The 16,110-nt window shown below is 37.5% G+C and overlaps 1 protein-coding gene across 1 annotated transcript in view; it reads left to right on the top strand.

The window, feature by feature from the left end:
- THSD7A (thrombospondin type 1 domain containing 7A) overlaps positions 1 to 16,110 on the top strand; it is a 449,328-nt gene that overhangs the window by 258,859 nt on the left and 174,359 nt on the right. Inside the window, exon 5 of the mRNA XM_065883756.1 lies at positions 15,732 to 15,887. Coding sequence (XP_065739828.1) covers positions 15,732 to 15,887 — 156 coding nt within the window. The remainder of the gene's footprint in view (positions 1 to 15,731; positions 15,888 to 16,110) is intronic.

The raw sequence follows: 16,110 nt of genomic DNA on the forward strand, positions 1-16,110 counted from the left end.
TGTGTCTTACCATGAATGGGCTGAACCTTAGTAGCCCTCATGTTATAGCCTAATAAAGGGGGAATCTAGACATCTCGGAAACTTTGTTAGAATGTCAAACCCAGCAGTTTAGTCCAGAGCTGCCAGTGCAGCTGGCAGCTGCAGAAATGGATGGATTAATTGGAGGTAGAGCATAACAGGGCAGGAATAGAGGTACAGGGAGGAGGAATTGGGATTCCTGTCAATTGCAATGCTGTATGCAGCATAGGATGTGGATCTTCTGAAAGGCAGTGTGAGAAAATAGACTCATCACAGTCTAAAAGGTCAAGAACAAGGAAAAATGATGCAGTGACAACCACAGGTTCGATGTTAGTTGCTTGGACCAAAATCTTTGGAGTCATTCTAGATTCCTCTCTCTTTCATTCTCACAATGAGTTCCTCAGGAAATTCTTCAAGCTCTGCCTTTAATATTTATCTGACCACTTCACCCCCACTATCACCCCTGGTCTGAAACACTATGTTTTGCCTCCTGACAGGTGCCCCTTGTCCCACCACAATCCATTCTCAACACAGCAGCAGAGCAGTCATTCAGAATCATAGGCTGTGTCACTCCTGTGCTCAAAGCCCTGCCTCTGTGCCACCGTTCACTCCACGTAAAAGCCCATCTCCCTCTTCTGCCCCTTGTCTCCTGACCCCATCTCCCATGCTTCTGCCTCATGCTCCTTTTTCTCCAATCCCTTGGACCTCCTTTGCAGTTCCCGTACTACACCTTCTGCCTGGAATGTTCTTGCCCCAGACTTGTGCTTGGCTAATAACCCCATCCCCTCCTTCCATCCTTGTCTCAAATGTCTCTTTCTCAAAGAGGCTAGATGTGATCACCCTACTTTAAATTGCCCACCTCTCCCCCAAACACTCTTAGACCCCTTCCTCTACTCTTTTGTCTTCTTTCATAGCCCTTTTTGCCTTATACCATACTATACCAGTTAGTAGTTTATTAAGCTTATTACTTTTAGGTTTCCCCACTCCCTCAATGAGTATTCCCACTGCAAGAAAGCTGATACCTTTATCTGTTTTGTTCTCTACTAAATCCTGAGCATCTCTGTGTACCAGTATGTGCCTGGTACCTAGTAGATGTTCAGTAGACATTTGTTGAGTGAGTTACTTAAGTAAATATTCACAAATATTGATCCTGACAATGTGTAAGGGGGAATTTAGGAGTAATTACAAAGACTTAAGTAGAGAAAAGTAATTAGAATAAGAATCAGGTCTGAGATATGTATAAATAACTGGGTGGGTCAGAAAATCAGAGTGGGCCTGGATCCAAGTAACACATTATGACAATGGTTTATTTGTAGGTGGTAAGTAGTTTTGAGGTTACAGTTCAAGCCTGCCCACAAATCAGGCTTTTGGCCTTTGACTCAGTGTTCCAGGTTGTATTTTATTTTTTAACACCAAGACATTAGAAGGAAAAGCCATAAAATTTCTCTTTTATCAAGTTCATCGTCTGTGCAGTGATCAGGAAATGGGACTCTACACTTGGAATTCTATAAATGGAGATTTTGAGAAAAGAATGGAAGATTTCAGGAAAAACAGAAAATCTCATACTGTAGGTATTTACCTCTGTTTGCTTCTAAATAAAGTGTAGAGAGTAATAGTGGCAGCAACCTGCTATGGAGAAACTTGAGTGAATACAAGTTTAGCATCGATTTTTTTCCCCCCAGAAAAACAGGGAAAAGTTGATAAAATATGCCAGTGAATATGACTATCCTTAAGTCATTACCACAGGTTATTTTTTCTTCAGTATCCCATCAAGCTTGGTATTATGGACTGAATTGTGTTCCCCCCAAATTCATTTGTTAAAGCCCTAACCGCCCGTGTGACTTTTTTGGGAGATAGGGTCTTTAAAGAAGTAACTAAGGTTAAATAAGATCAAAAGGGTGGAGCCCTAATCCAATAGGACTGGTGTCCTTAGAAGAAGAGGAAGACGCCAGAGTTGAGCGCACAGAGAGAAGATTGTGTGAGGACAGTGAGAAGGCAGCCAGAAGAGAGGCCTTATAGAAACTAACCCTGCCGGCACCTTGATCTTGGACTTGCAGTCTCCAGAACTGTGAGCAAATATACTTCCGTTGTTCAAGCCACCTAGTCTGTGCTATCTTGTTATGGCAGCCCTAACAGACTAATACACTTGATCATCAGAACAATTATATTTGGAGGAGCTCAGCAAGTCTCTGGAGCTAGTTGCAGGCCTTGTTTGATTAGATATTCCAACTTTTTAAATAACCCTTTTTAAAGCGAAAGTTGCAGTTCTTTGAAATTCTAACTGCTAAGGTTCTCTGTCATTATATTGTGGATAATATACAGGCTCCAAACTGCTTCTTTTAATTTACATTATCTATTAATGTTATTTCCCAAGTTAGGGACATTGTAAATGGTAACTTGAGTCAATAATAGTGTGTTGTTGGAAGATTTCAGTGTGACTTTTATATAGATTATTCGACAATATGTGCTGTATTTTAAAAAAAAGAAAGAAAAAAAAAGGAAAAAAAAAACCTTCGTACTGCAGTGTTATGACAGATGGTACATCCCTGTAGTAGGAGAGTGATGTCCTCGTCAAGCTGTTGATACAGTTTGTGAAATTTAAATCCTAATATGATTGACATTGCTATGAAGGTATATAGTTTGAACAGTCCCATGTATTTTTAAATGTTCTTGTTTTATAGGAATCAGGGTCCCTGAGAGAAATTACCTGACATATGTTTGTCCCTATAAATACTTAAAAGGATAGCACAGTTCTGTTTTATTTGAGTCAAGACACGAGGATAGCCGAGGGAGTTTGGTATTGTAAGCATAGGCATATGAACCTCTCTCTGTAATTTCCTAAGATGACCAGTGGAATATACAAATAGAGGAAAAACCTGTGTCAGTCCTTGAAACCAGGAGAGAGTCCGTCCAGAGGCTAGACCCTTAAAGGAGTTTCTATTTGCTAGGGGTGATACTGATATAAGATGGAAGGAACAGAGGCACCTGGGAGATTGACTAGAATTCCTGAGAGAAGTAGGAAGGGACCTGACAGTCCTCTCCCTGGCATCAGCACAGCAGAGTGAAGGCTGCAGGCAAAAGAAGTAACAGGCCCATCACTTGGTGCCCTCCTAACTCTGCTGACAGCACACCAGCCGCAGGGTGGGTGGAGTCCTTTATAGGGAGAAGATGGCCTTCTTAGAAGTCTGCCCAGTCTGTCAAGTTTACAACACTGTTAGTGTTCATGGGCTAGCTCCTTCCCCACCGTCAGTCTCCTTAACACCCATAATTGAAAAGTTAAAACTAGAATATATAGCTGAGAAGAAAAGAAAGAGGAATGCTCTCTTCTTATTTTAATCTGGGCCTAAATATTCATTATTGGGAGATTTGGGAAGAACCTTACCTAAATTTATGAAATGTATCCAGTGCAACTTTCACTTGACTATTAAAACCAAGCTAGAGCAAGCCTGGGCTTTAACTCCCAAAGAATAAGCAAACAGAAAAATCAGAAAAATGTAAATATACCACAGTTTCAAACGTAGGGACCATTCAAATACCTTAGCTCTGAAATTGTCTAATATAAGAAAAACAAAATTAAAAAATGTTTTGTGGCCTCAAATGTTTTGATTTGTGACCTCAACACAATTCAAGAGGTTATCCAAAGGGCAAGCACAAGCAAGCACAAAGAGGAAGAAAGCTGTGGTCAAACAGGATGGCCTGGGGCTGAAAATCATGGCTATCAGAAGCAGTGATGGTCCGTCGGATACTGAAAACATTAATTATGGTGTAGAAAATGCACTCAAGACTGTCGTGTATGCTTCCTAAGTAAACTATATGTCTTGTGTTAATATAAGAAATGATTAATCCAAAACAATAGCTCTATAATGAATTAATCATAGGCAGAAAGGACTGGCAGTAAGCTTCAAAGCACATTAAATACCGAGAGATAATTCTCAACCATCGTTTTAAATATGGTTGCAAAATTGATTCAAGAATAAGTGTATTATCTTAAAACAATGCCCTCTATTATTAAGAAGGAAGTGGGTTTTATGTCCCCATTAACTATACCAGCCCGTGAAAGATAAAAGAAACTTCCGTGAATAAAGTTTAGTACAAGAACATCTTCAAAAAGCTTTAAGCAACCACTGATACATGTAGAATTTGATTAATTTTCAGGACATAGCTTTCTTTATTTGCTTGACATCAATTCTTACATCTAGCGGTAAGTGAGGGTTGAATAAACCATCAATAGAACTTTAGTGGAATTCAAACTACTTTGGCTAAATATACCCTAAATTACTATCACATACTTGTAATAATTAGGAAAAACCAACAAACCATCATTGCCACTGCCATTGACCCTATAGCACCCTTAGGCATAACGTTCCTAACACGGTGGCAGGGCTTTGCACAGAGTAGGCATCTAATATTTATTTTGACACATTGAGCAGTATAAGAACAAAGGAAAGGAAAGCCATTTGTAACTGATTTTATTTATAGATCTTCGGAATCTCTTTTGTTATCAGGCATCCTTATGTTTAATAATAGTGTTTGGTCAGTTCCTATACTGAAACTAAAACTTAAATCCAAGAGAATTTCCTTGTACTTTTGAATTAGCAATGAAATAAGCTTCTTTAAAGAAGCAATGCTATTTCAAGAAAAAGATAGATTTTTCAGGGAAGACAGTGGAAAATAAATACAGTATCAGGAGACTTTGAATGCCTAAAATGCTCAGCCATTTTGCTAAATGGATGAATGAATTATTAAACCTATTGCACTTTTCTCAACCTTTGAACCCTAATATATCTTTTGAATGACTCAGAAAAGGTGTATTGTTGTACAAATAGGTCTGAAGTAGGCTGGGTGTGAGATCTGTCATTTAAAATGTTTTAAGAATCCAAATATACAATTTCATGATAAAAAAAAGTTTAAAATACACATGTGGTGTATTTTTTAGGCATTAGAACAAAAATTATTTAGTTTTAGAAATTTAGTATTAAAAATAGATGAGAATCTAAAATGTTTCTTATTAAAATACTGAGGACTCACTTGCCAGATAAATATCACTTCCAGTTTCTTCTGTCACCCCCACAACAGTAATCAAATAGACTGTTTAAAAAATGTGTATGGGGCTTCCCTGGTGGCGCAGTGGTTGAGAGTCCGCCTGCCGATGCAGGGGACACAGGTTCGTGCCCCGGTCCGGGAAGATCCCACATGCCGCAGAGCGGCTGGGCCCGTGAGCCATGGCCGCTGAGCTTGTGCGTCCAGAGCCTGTGCTCTACAACGGGAGAGGACACAACAGTGAGAGGCCCTCGTACCAAAAAAAAAAAATGTGTATGTCTTCTACTTAGGCCACCCTTCATATTATAGACTTCTAGGAGTTGGAGTAAAAAATGGGGGAAGAATGTGGCTTCTACTAATTGTCATATCATAGTATATAGCAAAGTGGATAAGAGCATGGTCTCTGAAGTCAGATACCAGCTACCTCTGATTAGCTGTGTGACCTTAGGCAAGTTACTTAATCTCTCTGTGCTTCAGTTTCCTCATCTCCAAATTTGGGATTACTACTTTTGTACCTACTTCCTGAGATTGCTGTGAGGATTAAAAGAATTTATTTGCTAAATTCAATATAAGTATTTACTATTATTATTAAGATTATAGGTGCAGAACATCCCATTTTAATAGTAATTTAGCTGGACAGCCAGTTCTTGATATCTTGTAGAATGAAAATTTAGTTCCATTCCCAACTGATGTATGAAAGAATAATTTTCAATGATTGACCACTAGGGCTGATGCTGGATTATCTTTTTTTTTTTTTTTTTTTTTTCCCCGCGGTATGCGGGCCTCTCGCTGTTGTGGCCTCTCCCGTTGCGGAGCACAGGCTCCGGACGCACAGGCCCAGCGGCCATGGCTCACGGCCCTGGCCGCTCCGCGGCATGTGGGATCTTCCCGGACCGGGGCACAAACCAGTGTCCCCTGCATCGGCAGGCGGACTCTCAACCACTGCGCCACCAGGGAAGCCCCAGGATTATCTTGAGAGCCTCATTTTACTATTATGACATACATATACAATATTAATAATCCCCATTAACTGTACTTCAATACATTATGACCTATTTCAAATGTATTTGCATGTGTGTGTGTGTCATTACATATTGTTACATATTATTGAAGCCCCCTCACTTATCCTTCCAAGATTGCATAGAGTAGTACTTAGAAGTACACACTGAAGATTATGGAACCAAAGTGCCTGGATATGAGTCCAAAATATACTATCTCCTAGCTGTGTGACTTTGGGAAAGTTACTTAACCTTTCCATATTCGGTTTCCCCATTTGGAAATAATTATCCACCACCACCACTGCAAATGGGGATAATTGAAATACCTATCCCATGGGGTTTTGAGAGAATTACATGAATTAATATTTGTTAAGTACTTGGGACACCATAGCATTGCCTGGTACGTTGTAAATGCCAGTAAGCATTTGTTATTAAATAACTCACATCCACTCCATCACAGGATGTGGGACTCCTATTCTCAATTTTATGGTTAACATTCCTTGCTTTCTTTATGTATTTGACATGCCCAAGCTCTTCAGCCAAAGACCACCAGCTACACACCTGTGTTTGAACAAGTTGGGTTTATTACTTTTTGCAGCAAGGGAGAGCCCACACCCTGGGCAACCAGGGGCATCTCAGTAAGAGGGTCAGAAAGCACTTATATTAGGATTTGGGCTTCAGTTAAGTAATTATTTTAGGGGGCTTTAAATAAGTGAGCTTTGCTGTGGATTGAATGCTGTAAGGAAGCAAGAGTAATTCTATAACCAGGTATCTTAATAAACCTTATTTTTGGAAGTAGGAAAGACTAGAGGGAGTCTAAAGCTGTAACTGATAAAGAAGCAGAACTCACTCATATTAGCTGGGAGATGGGAATATTTGATATTTTGGCTGTTCCCACGGTGACCTTGTTTTTAGTTAGACAAATGAAGTAGTCTTACTTTTTGTCTTACTCCATCATAGCCTAGCTGAAAAGATCAGGCCAGTTCCCAGACAATGGTGGCCACTCTCCTCTTTTCCAGACTTACGTATTTATCCCAAAACATGGTGATAACGCTTGCTTTTTAAAACTTTATATGAACAGTATCATTTAGTACAGGAGTCCCCAACCCCCATGCTGTGGACCAGTTTCTGTGGTAACTGGTCCCTGGTGCCAAAAAGGTTGGGGACTGCTGATTTAGTATATATTCTTCTTTGGCTTGCTTTCTTCACTCTTTGTTACATATTTGTGGGTTTCATCATATCAGCGATTGTCCAGTAGTTTATTTATTTCCACCTCTGTATAGCATTGTATTGACACCATAGTATTGACACCATAATTTAATATCCTTTCCCTTTTTGTTGGATACCTGAGTTACTCCTAGATATTTGCAGTTATAAACAATGCTACAATGACAGTTCTTATAAATATCTCCTGAGGTAAGTGTCTGATGTCTGATAGCTTTTTCCAAACTGTATACCTGGGAGTATGCCTGTCTTCAAACATGCTAGAAAATTCCAAGTTATTTTCCAAAATGGGTAAAACAACTTAAATTTCTACCAGCCGTATTTCACTGCTCTGGCTGCTTCACATCTTCTCCAGCACTTGGTATTGTCAAACATGTACGTTTTCTGATAAACTAGTGGATATAAAATGTCATTTCAGATGTTATTTTTTTATTAAGTCTGATAATCTTTGAGTTATAGTGATTTATACTCTTGCATTCATTTCCTCCATCTTATTTTATTCTCTTTGTTACATTTTTTCTGTTTCATTGTTTCTTCTTTCTTGCCTTCCTTTGAATTTATTGCAACAGTTTTGCTATTGTTGCATTGTTTCCCTTGGTTTGGAAGTTACACATCCTTATCCTATTTATATAAAGAGATTACCTTAAAATATTAAGGTCCAGACCTAAATGAATACAATCTATAGTTAATATATTTACCTTGCTAAGGGCTTTAAGCTGCTTTACCTCTGATTACCTTTCACCAGCTTACATATTATGTAGTCTTGTATTTTAGTTCTATATTGCTGTTTATAACTGTCTGTATTAGTTTTCTATCACTGCCATAACAAAGTACCAAAAACTTAACATTTTATCTTATAGTTTTGTAGGTCGAAAGACTGACATGGTTCTCACCTGGCTAAAATCGGGGGCTTAGCAGAGCTGCATTCCTTTCTGGAAGCTCTAGAGAAGCATCTGTTTCCTTGCCCATTCGGCTTGTTGGCAGAATTCAGTTTCTTGCAGTTGGAAAAGTAAGATCTCCATTTCCTTGCTAGTTAGGGACTGTCCCCAGCTTCTAGAGGCCACATTCCTTGGCCTTCAACCCTCTCCTCCAAAGCCAGAATGGCAAATCAAGTACCTCTCATGCTTTGAATCTCTCCTCCTCCTTCTTCCATCTCACCTTTCTGACCAGCTGAGAAAGGTTTTCTGCTTTTTAGGACTCATGTGGTTAGATTAGGCCAATTTAGATAATCCAGGATAGTTTCCACATCTCAGGGTTTGAATCCTGAATCACAGCTGCAAAGTCCTTTTTCCCATTAAGATAACATATTCACAAATTCAGAGGATTAAAGCATGGGATCTTTGGGGGACCCTTATTCTGCCTACCACACTCCCCTATTTAATCATCATAATTATGCTTTTACAATCAACGTTTACTTTTACTCACATTTAATATTTTCTTTGGCCACCATTCCATCTGGCATCTTAGACCCTGCTTCTCTGTTCACTGTCCTTTGTATGAGAAATAAATCCTTTAGAAATTTCCTTAATGATGGTTTGTTGTAGCTTAACTCTCATTTTCTGTCTGAAAATGCCTTCCTTTGTCCCCGGTAATTAAAGAACTCTGAATATGCAAGTTCTATGACCTGGGATCAGTACTGCCTCAAGGGAGAGGCCAGCTTTAGGACTCTGGTACCATACCAGATTCATGCTGTGGATTTGGGGAATCATTTGAGGATTTTCCTTTCTTGTGATCCTAGTTATAAAATTGAAAGGTTTTATTTTTTAAATAACATATAGCCTTCTGCTTCCAGGAAGATAGAAAAGATGTAATTTTTCCTAATTCTCTTACTAAATTAAAAAAAAAATTCTGAACATTATATAGTAAACAGACCATTAAGATGACTCTGAAAGTCAGAGAGGGAGGCAGGCAAGCTAGAGATTTTAAGACTCAAGAAATGACAAGATGCTCAGTTCCCTTTTGCCTCCCACATCTCAGACTTGTAGTGAGAGAAGACCACCACTCATAAACACCAGTGGGAGCAGATTTTAAAAGACCCTAACAGATGCTTATTCAGGCAGTGTTTTAATTTGCTTCTAACACAATATAAAAATTAAAATATATTCTGTACCTATAAAAAATTAGACTTATAAGGAGAAAAAACACAAATTGGTAAAGTGGATTAAAAAATATGACCCAACTATACACATTCAACAAGAAACTCACTTCAAATATAGCAATATCCCAGGTTGAAAGTAAATAATGAGAAACGATAAATCATGAAAATGTTATTCAAAGAGAAGCAGTAGTGGCTATATTAATACCTGATAAATTAGACATCAGAGCAAAGAAAATTACCAGAAACAGAGAAGGACATTATATAATGATAAAGGGTCAATCCACCAAGAAGATAATGAAATCTTACATGTATATGCACTAAACAACACACTACAAAATATGTGAACAAAAACTGATAGAACTGAAAGGAGAAATACACAAATCCACAATTAAAGTTGGAGATGACAACATTCTACTCCTCATACAGAAATCAGCAAGGATACAGAAGAACTCAACAACATCAACCAACAGAATTTATTAAGCATTTGTAGAACACTCCAACAGAATATGTTTCCTTTTCAGGTATCTGTGAAACATATACTAAGATAGACCATACCCTGATCCATAAAACAAAGTTCAGCAAATTTCAAAGAATTTAAACCATACATAGTGTGTTCTCTGAGCACAGTGGGAACCAAATTAGAATTCTATCACAGAAAGATAACGGTCTCCAAACACTTGGAAACTAAACAACCCATTTCTAAATAAGCCATGTGTGAAAGAGGAATTCTCAAAGAAAATCAAAATACTTGAACTGAATTAAATGAAAATATAACATATAAAAATCTGTGAGACACAGCTAAACAGTGCTGAAAAAGAAATTTATAACGCTAAATGCTTACATTAGAAGAGGATAAGACACAAATCAATGATATGAACTCCCACTTAAAGAACCAAGAAAAAAGAGAGCAAAATAAGATGAAAGCCAACAAAAGGAAGAAAATAATAAAAATAAGAACAGAAATCAGTGAAATTGAAAACCAAAACAATAGAGAAAATCAGTGAAACAAAGAGCTGGTTCTTTGAACAGACTATTAATGTTGAAAACTCTAGCAAGACTGCTAAAGTAAAGAAGGGAGAAGACACAAATCACCAACATCAGGAATAAAACAGAGGCTATCACTATTGACCTTACAGACAGCAAAAGAATAACAGGGGACTACCATAGACAACTTTATAAACATATATTTGACAACTTAGACTAAATAGAAGGAATTTTAAAAATAAAAAAACTATAAACTACTGTAACTCACTCAATGTGAAACAGATCATTTCTATCCAGAAAATAGGAAGAGAGGGAACAAAGACCAAGATATTAGAACGAAAAGAAAACTACAGACCAAAATCTCTCATAAATACAGATACAGAAATCCTTAACAAAAACATCAGCAATTAGAATTCAGTAATACATTATAAGAATTGAAGACTAGGACCAAGTACAGTGTATTCAGGGATGCATGGCTGGTTCAATATTGGAAAATCAGTTAATATAATCCACCATATTAACAAGCTAAAGAAAAAAAATCACATGATAACATCAAACAATGGAGAAAAAGCATCTGACGCAATTCAACACCCATTCATAATAAAAACTCTCAGAAAAATAAGAATGGAGAGAAACATCCTCAACTTGGTACAGATCATCTGCAAAAACCTACAGGTAACATCATGCTTAATGGCGAAAGACTGAATTCTTTCCCTCTAAGATTAGGAGCAAAGTGGCTGTAGGCAATCCTTGTAGCTTCATCACTCCATCTCTCTCCATTATTGCAGTGCCTTCCTTTCTGTGTTTCTTCACATGGACTTCTTATAAGGACACCAGTCATTGGATTTAGGACTCACTTGAATCCAGTAGGACCTCATGAGCTAATTACATTTGGAATGACCCTATATCCAAATAAGGTCGTGTTCTGAGTTTTTAGTAGACATTTGAGCGGGGGGCAGCACTATTCAACCCAGTACATGTACCCTGGCTGTATCAATGCCAATATTCTGATTGTGGTATTATACTGTACTTTTGTGAGATCTGACTACTGGGGGAAACTGGGTAAAGGGTATGTGGTATCTCTGTGAGATTACAATTTCATGTGTATCTACAATTATCTCAGAATAAAACATTTAATTCAAAAAATTATATATTTACTGTTCTTAGGGATTATACAGTGACTATATTTTCAGAGTACCTCATTGGCCACATTACTGGAAACAGATGATTTAAGTTTACCTCCTATAATGAATTTCTTTTCCATCGTAATACTCTAAATATACAAATATAAAAATATTTCAGACCTACCTACAAAAATGCACCAGTTTCATTGTTTTGTTTGTTTTATTAAGTCCTGAAAAGTTCAGACATTCTTTTATGACCCCGTGAAGCGTACAAAGTACATATAATTGAAAACCCTTTAAGTCGTATGAGAACAATAAAAGTCTCCTTTATTTTCAAGAGATCAACAATAAGACAAAAAAAATCTAATATATACTTCCTTGGAACTTGTACTGGATGAACAATTTCTTTATAATTTCTAGTAAGATTATATAAGAATAATGACTGGACCATTTTAGAAAATTCAGTTGTCGATATTTGAGAACAAGGGATCAGCAATAAACACTACATTATGTAATACACAACTATAGGAATTATATCCCACAGATTAAACTAGAACCCAGTAAGATCTCCTGGGTCTGTTCTTTACTTCATTATTGAATCACACTGATTCCAAATAAATCTTGGGCAATTGCCAAAAAAAAGACCACTTTTGAGGAGTTAAACTAGTATCTGTGATTTACATTAATCAGCATATATACTGTTTATGGGCACAGATTTGACTCTGTTGAACCTGTGCTCTCACTACCCAAGGCCTCTCTTTTTCTGGCTGTAGTTTGGTCCTGGTACCTCCACTGGTTAATCTGTGCTATGGGCATGAGGCTCGAAGTGGCACCCTCACATTTGCCAACTCTGTATACCAGGGAAGGTCTAAGATAGAACCCCACCAGTTAGATCAATAATTGTGTGATTCATATTTGTAAAACCAGCCGAGAACATTTATTTACAGTGTTTTTTTAAATAAAAAGTTGAAAATGCAAAAAAAAAGAAAAAATCAGCATATACTGGATAAGAAAACCTATAATGAAAATCACCAAAGGAACAGAATCATACAGAAAATACTCTCCCCCTGTCTTTCTTTGATTAATGAAAGATAGACAGACAGACAGATAGATAGATAGATAGATAGAAAATTATCTGTAAAATTGAGGCTATTGTCGACTGAAAAAAAAAAAGTACAATGTTGAGAGTTGTGAGTTAAGTTTATTTGGGGCAAATTGAGGTCTATAGTCCGGTAGACAGCATTTCATATAGCTCTGAGAAACTGCTCCAAAGAGGTAAGGGGGGAAGGTCAGTATATATGTGATTTTGGTGAAGGGGGAGTACATGCAATCAAGCACACATTTTTGCAGAAGGTTGCTGCTAGTCACAAGGAGCAGACATCACCATGAAGGATTTTAGTGCCATTTCAGATATGGGGAGACGCGAGAATTGGGCTCATAAAATCTTCTCCTGAAAATATCTATCTGAAGGCCTGTTTTGCCAGTTTTTCCCAGAGCACAGGGTGCCTCGTTCCTGGTCTCCACCCTGCACTCCTTTCAGGGTATGTTGAAGGTCAGCAGCTTATGGTTTAATCCTTGTAGAAGCAGATAGCAAGTGCCACTTTTTAGTTGGTACTGTTTTTCAAGGACTGTATTATCTCCGTGTTGATTTGCTCAGCTTAGCAGAAGATTTTAAGAGTATTTTGCTTCAAGCAATACTTCCTTAAGCCTTTATTCATCACATTTCTCTTTTAATAGCTCAAGAAGAATCTGTGACTGATTTTTCTATTTGATTTATTCAAAATACACCAAGAGCTATAGAAAAACGGCCAGGAATTAATGTTTGTACCTTTTTCCTTAATAAAAATTGTATTTTCCTCCTACAGTTTTCAGTCTTATATATAAAATAAATTTCTTCAGGCTGTAATCATAGCTCTCACAATTGCATGCTCAGTAGACTTCCCTTTATAGTAACTGTAATTTCCAACACTATATAATAACACTAAAGACTAAAGTTACTTTTAGTCAATTGAAAGGAAAAAAATGGAGACTTTTCAGGTAATTATACATATAACCACTAATTTAAATGATAGTCTGAAGGATTCAACAAGTGAAGGAATCGCTTATGTTAATTTGCAGTTATAGGAGTTTTTCTTCATATTGTAGACTTATATTAGTCAAGATTCTCTGGAGAAACAGAACCGATAGTATATATACAGGTATGTAAGAGGAGATTTATTATAGGAATCATCTCCTGGGATCCTGGGAGTGAGGCACTGGTGTAATACCCAGTTTCCCAGAACCAGGAACTCTGATGTCCAGGGGGAAGAGAAGATGGATATCCCAACTCAGGAAGAGAAGGAATGTACCCTTCCTTCACCTTTTCGTTCTATTCAGGCCTCAATGGATTGGATGATGCCCCGCCCACAGTGGTGAGGGCAATCTGCTTTACTTAGTCTACTGATTCAAATGCTAATCGCTTCCAGAAACACACTCACAGAAACACCCAGAAACAGTGCTTTACCAGCTATGTGGGCATCCCTTAGCCCAGGCAAGTTAACACATGAAATTAACCATCACAAGACTCTTACACCTGTAAAAATATTAAAAACAAATCGTTTTATGTGAGATATGTATCATTGATGTCATTTTTTTGTATTCAGAGAAATGAAACATTTATTCCTGTATTTTCTGTCATCAGTGTGCCAAGCACTTTCACTGTTGGAAAGCAATCCAATGAATCATTTTTGGCTTTGCCTAATGTTATGATACAAATTAGCAACAATTCTGATAAGCTTAAGTGAGAATGCTCTTGGTGCTCATGCTAAGCAAATTAGGGATGCCCAGTCATTTATTTTCACTGCAGTGTGTGTGTGTGTGTGTGTGTGTGTGTGTGTGTGTGTGTGTGTGTGTGTGTGTTCCGGGGTGGGGTGGGGGATGAGGGATGGAGAGTGGGAGGGGATGAAAATAAGTACTCCTAGGAAGAAAAAATAAAAAACAAAATCTATAGAATATTTTTCAGAACTGAAAAGCTGTGGCAGAAAGAGGAAATAATAGTCTTTAGGTAGCATTTATGATTCTGTGTGCAGAAAGTTGAGGGATATACAAGTATATGCAGTTTGCTTTAGTGTTTATACTACAAGCAGATAGATATATTTAGTACTTTTATTTAAAACTTAGGATAATATAGTTGAAAATATTTTCTCTGTGAGCTTCTATATGCAATCCCATGCAATTGGAATTTGATAGTCCTTTACATAAAGAGAATGAGAATTAGCTAAGACCTCTTATTATTTCAGGCTTCTATGATACATGCATGGGCATTTCAAAGTATCAGAGAGTAACAGAGTCTAGCTTTTATTAAAGGAAATGTGTGTCTTAAGACATTTACATCTCAAAATTTTTATGACAGTAGTAAACTTGATTCTCTTGTGTTGTCCATAAAGTTTTAAGTATCATTCTTACTCAGTCATTTTTAATCAGAACTGTGGACACCTTCTGACGTTAACTATCAAATATATGTGCTGTACAAAATAGCCAAACTGCAGTCATCATAGCAGAAGAGAAGCAAGGGCTAGCAGTATTTATACACAGTTCATTGGTCAACTCATGAATATACGTGGACAATTATAAATTTGTCCCCTTAGCAGTTCTGAGCTTTGGATCACATGTGCAAATAGTATATTCTTTAAAGTTCTGGAAAGTATCTGGTGAGTCATGCAGTCGGAGATAGAGTTGCCCCATTGGGTGGCCTGAGCTCTTCCTTCATCATATCCATCAGTTACCTTTCTGCAGACCGAAAGGGAAGGGGGACTTCTCTGCCAGAGCCACTCAGTGGAGTCTTTTTCCATATACATTAAAGCTGTAGTTCCCCTCCTACTCTGTTCAGTCCTCTAAATTCTACTTTTTTAGAACCTAACTATAAAATTTTAGAAATAAAATTAACTGTAAGGATTATTTTACTGACTAGGAAAGTTAGACTCAGCATTATTAATTGCATGACTAATTAGTGGTGAAGCTGGTGATCAAACAATCTGCAAGACTTCTAGCCCAGTTTCCTTTGACTATACTACACTGCTTCTTTTCTCCCCACTCCTTCTCTCTCCTTTTATTCTCAGGATGGAGCTGAGAAGCATTCAAGTAATGTCTTGGTGGCACTTCTTTAAGCATTTTCCTTCTCCATACACAAAACTGCTCTGAAAAATCATATTATTGACCATAGCAATCTGTTTAATTCTTAAGGAACCTCTGTTTTTCTCCAAACAGCCTCAAAACCAGTGGACTTGAAATCATGTGCTGGCCCTATCCCTAATACGACACAGCTGTGCCACATTCCCTGTCCTATTGAATGTGAGGTTTCACCCTGGACAGCTTGGGGACCTTGTACTTACGAAAATTGTAATGACCAGCAAGGCAAAAAAGGTATGTAATATTAAAATGGCATGCTTAAAACTCCCATCAATTGGGTCAAACCATGAATTATTAACAAATGCTGCTCTGTGTTCCTGTGATCATTCATTTGCAGTATTTTCCAGAATGGCTAAAGAGTATTGATGTTTAGCACAAAAGAATTATAGACCTATTCTGGTGATGATACCAGAAGATTAAAACTGCAGAACGTAGGCAAGATGCTTGTTAATTTAGA

The sequence above is a fragment of the Phocoena phocoena genome, chromosome 9, assembly GCF_963924675.1.
Source record: "Phocoena phocoena chromosome 9, mPhoPho1.1, whole genome shotgun sequence".
Taxonomy (NCBI): domain Eukaryota; kingdom Metazoa; phylum Chordata; class Mammalia; order Artiodactyla; family Phocoenidae; genus Phocoena; species Phocoena phocoena.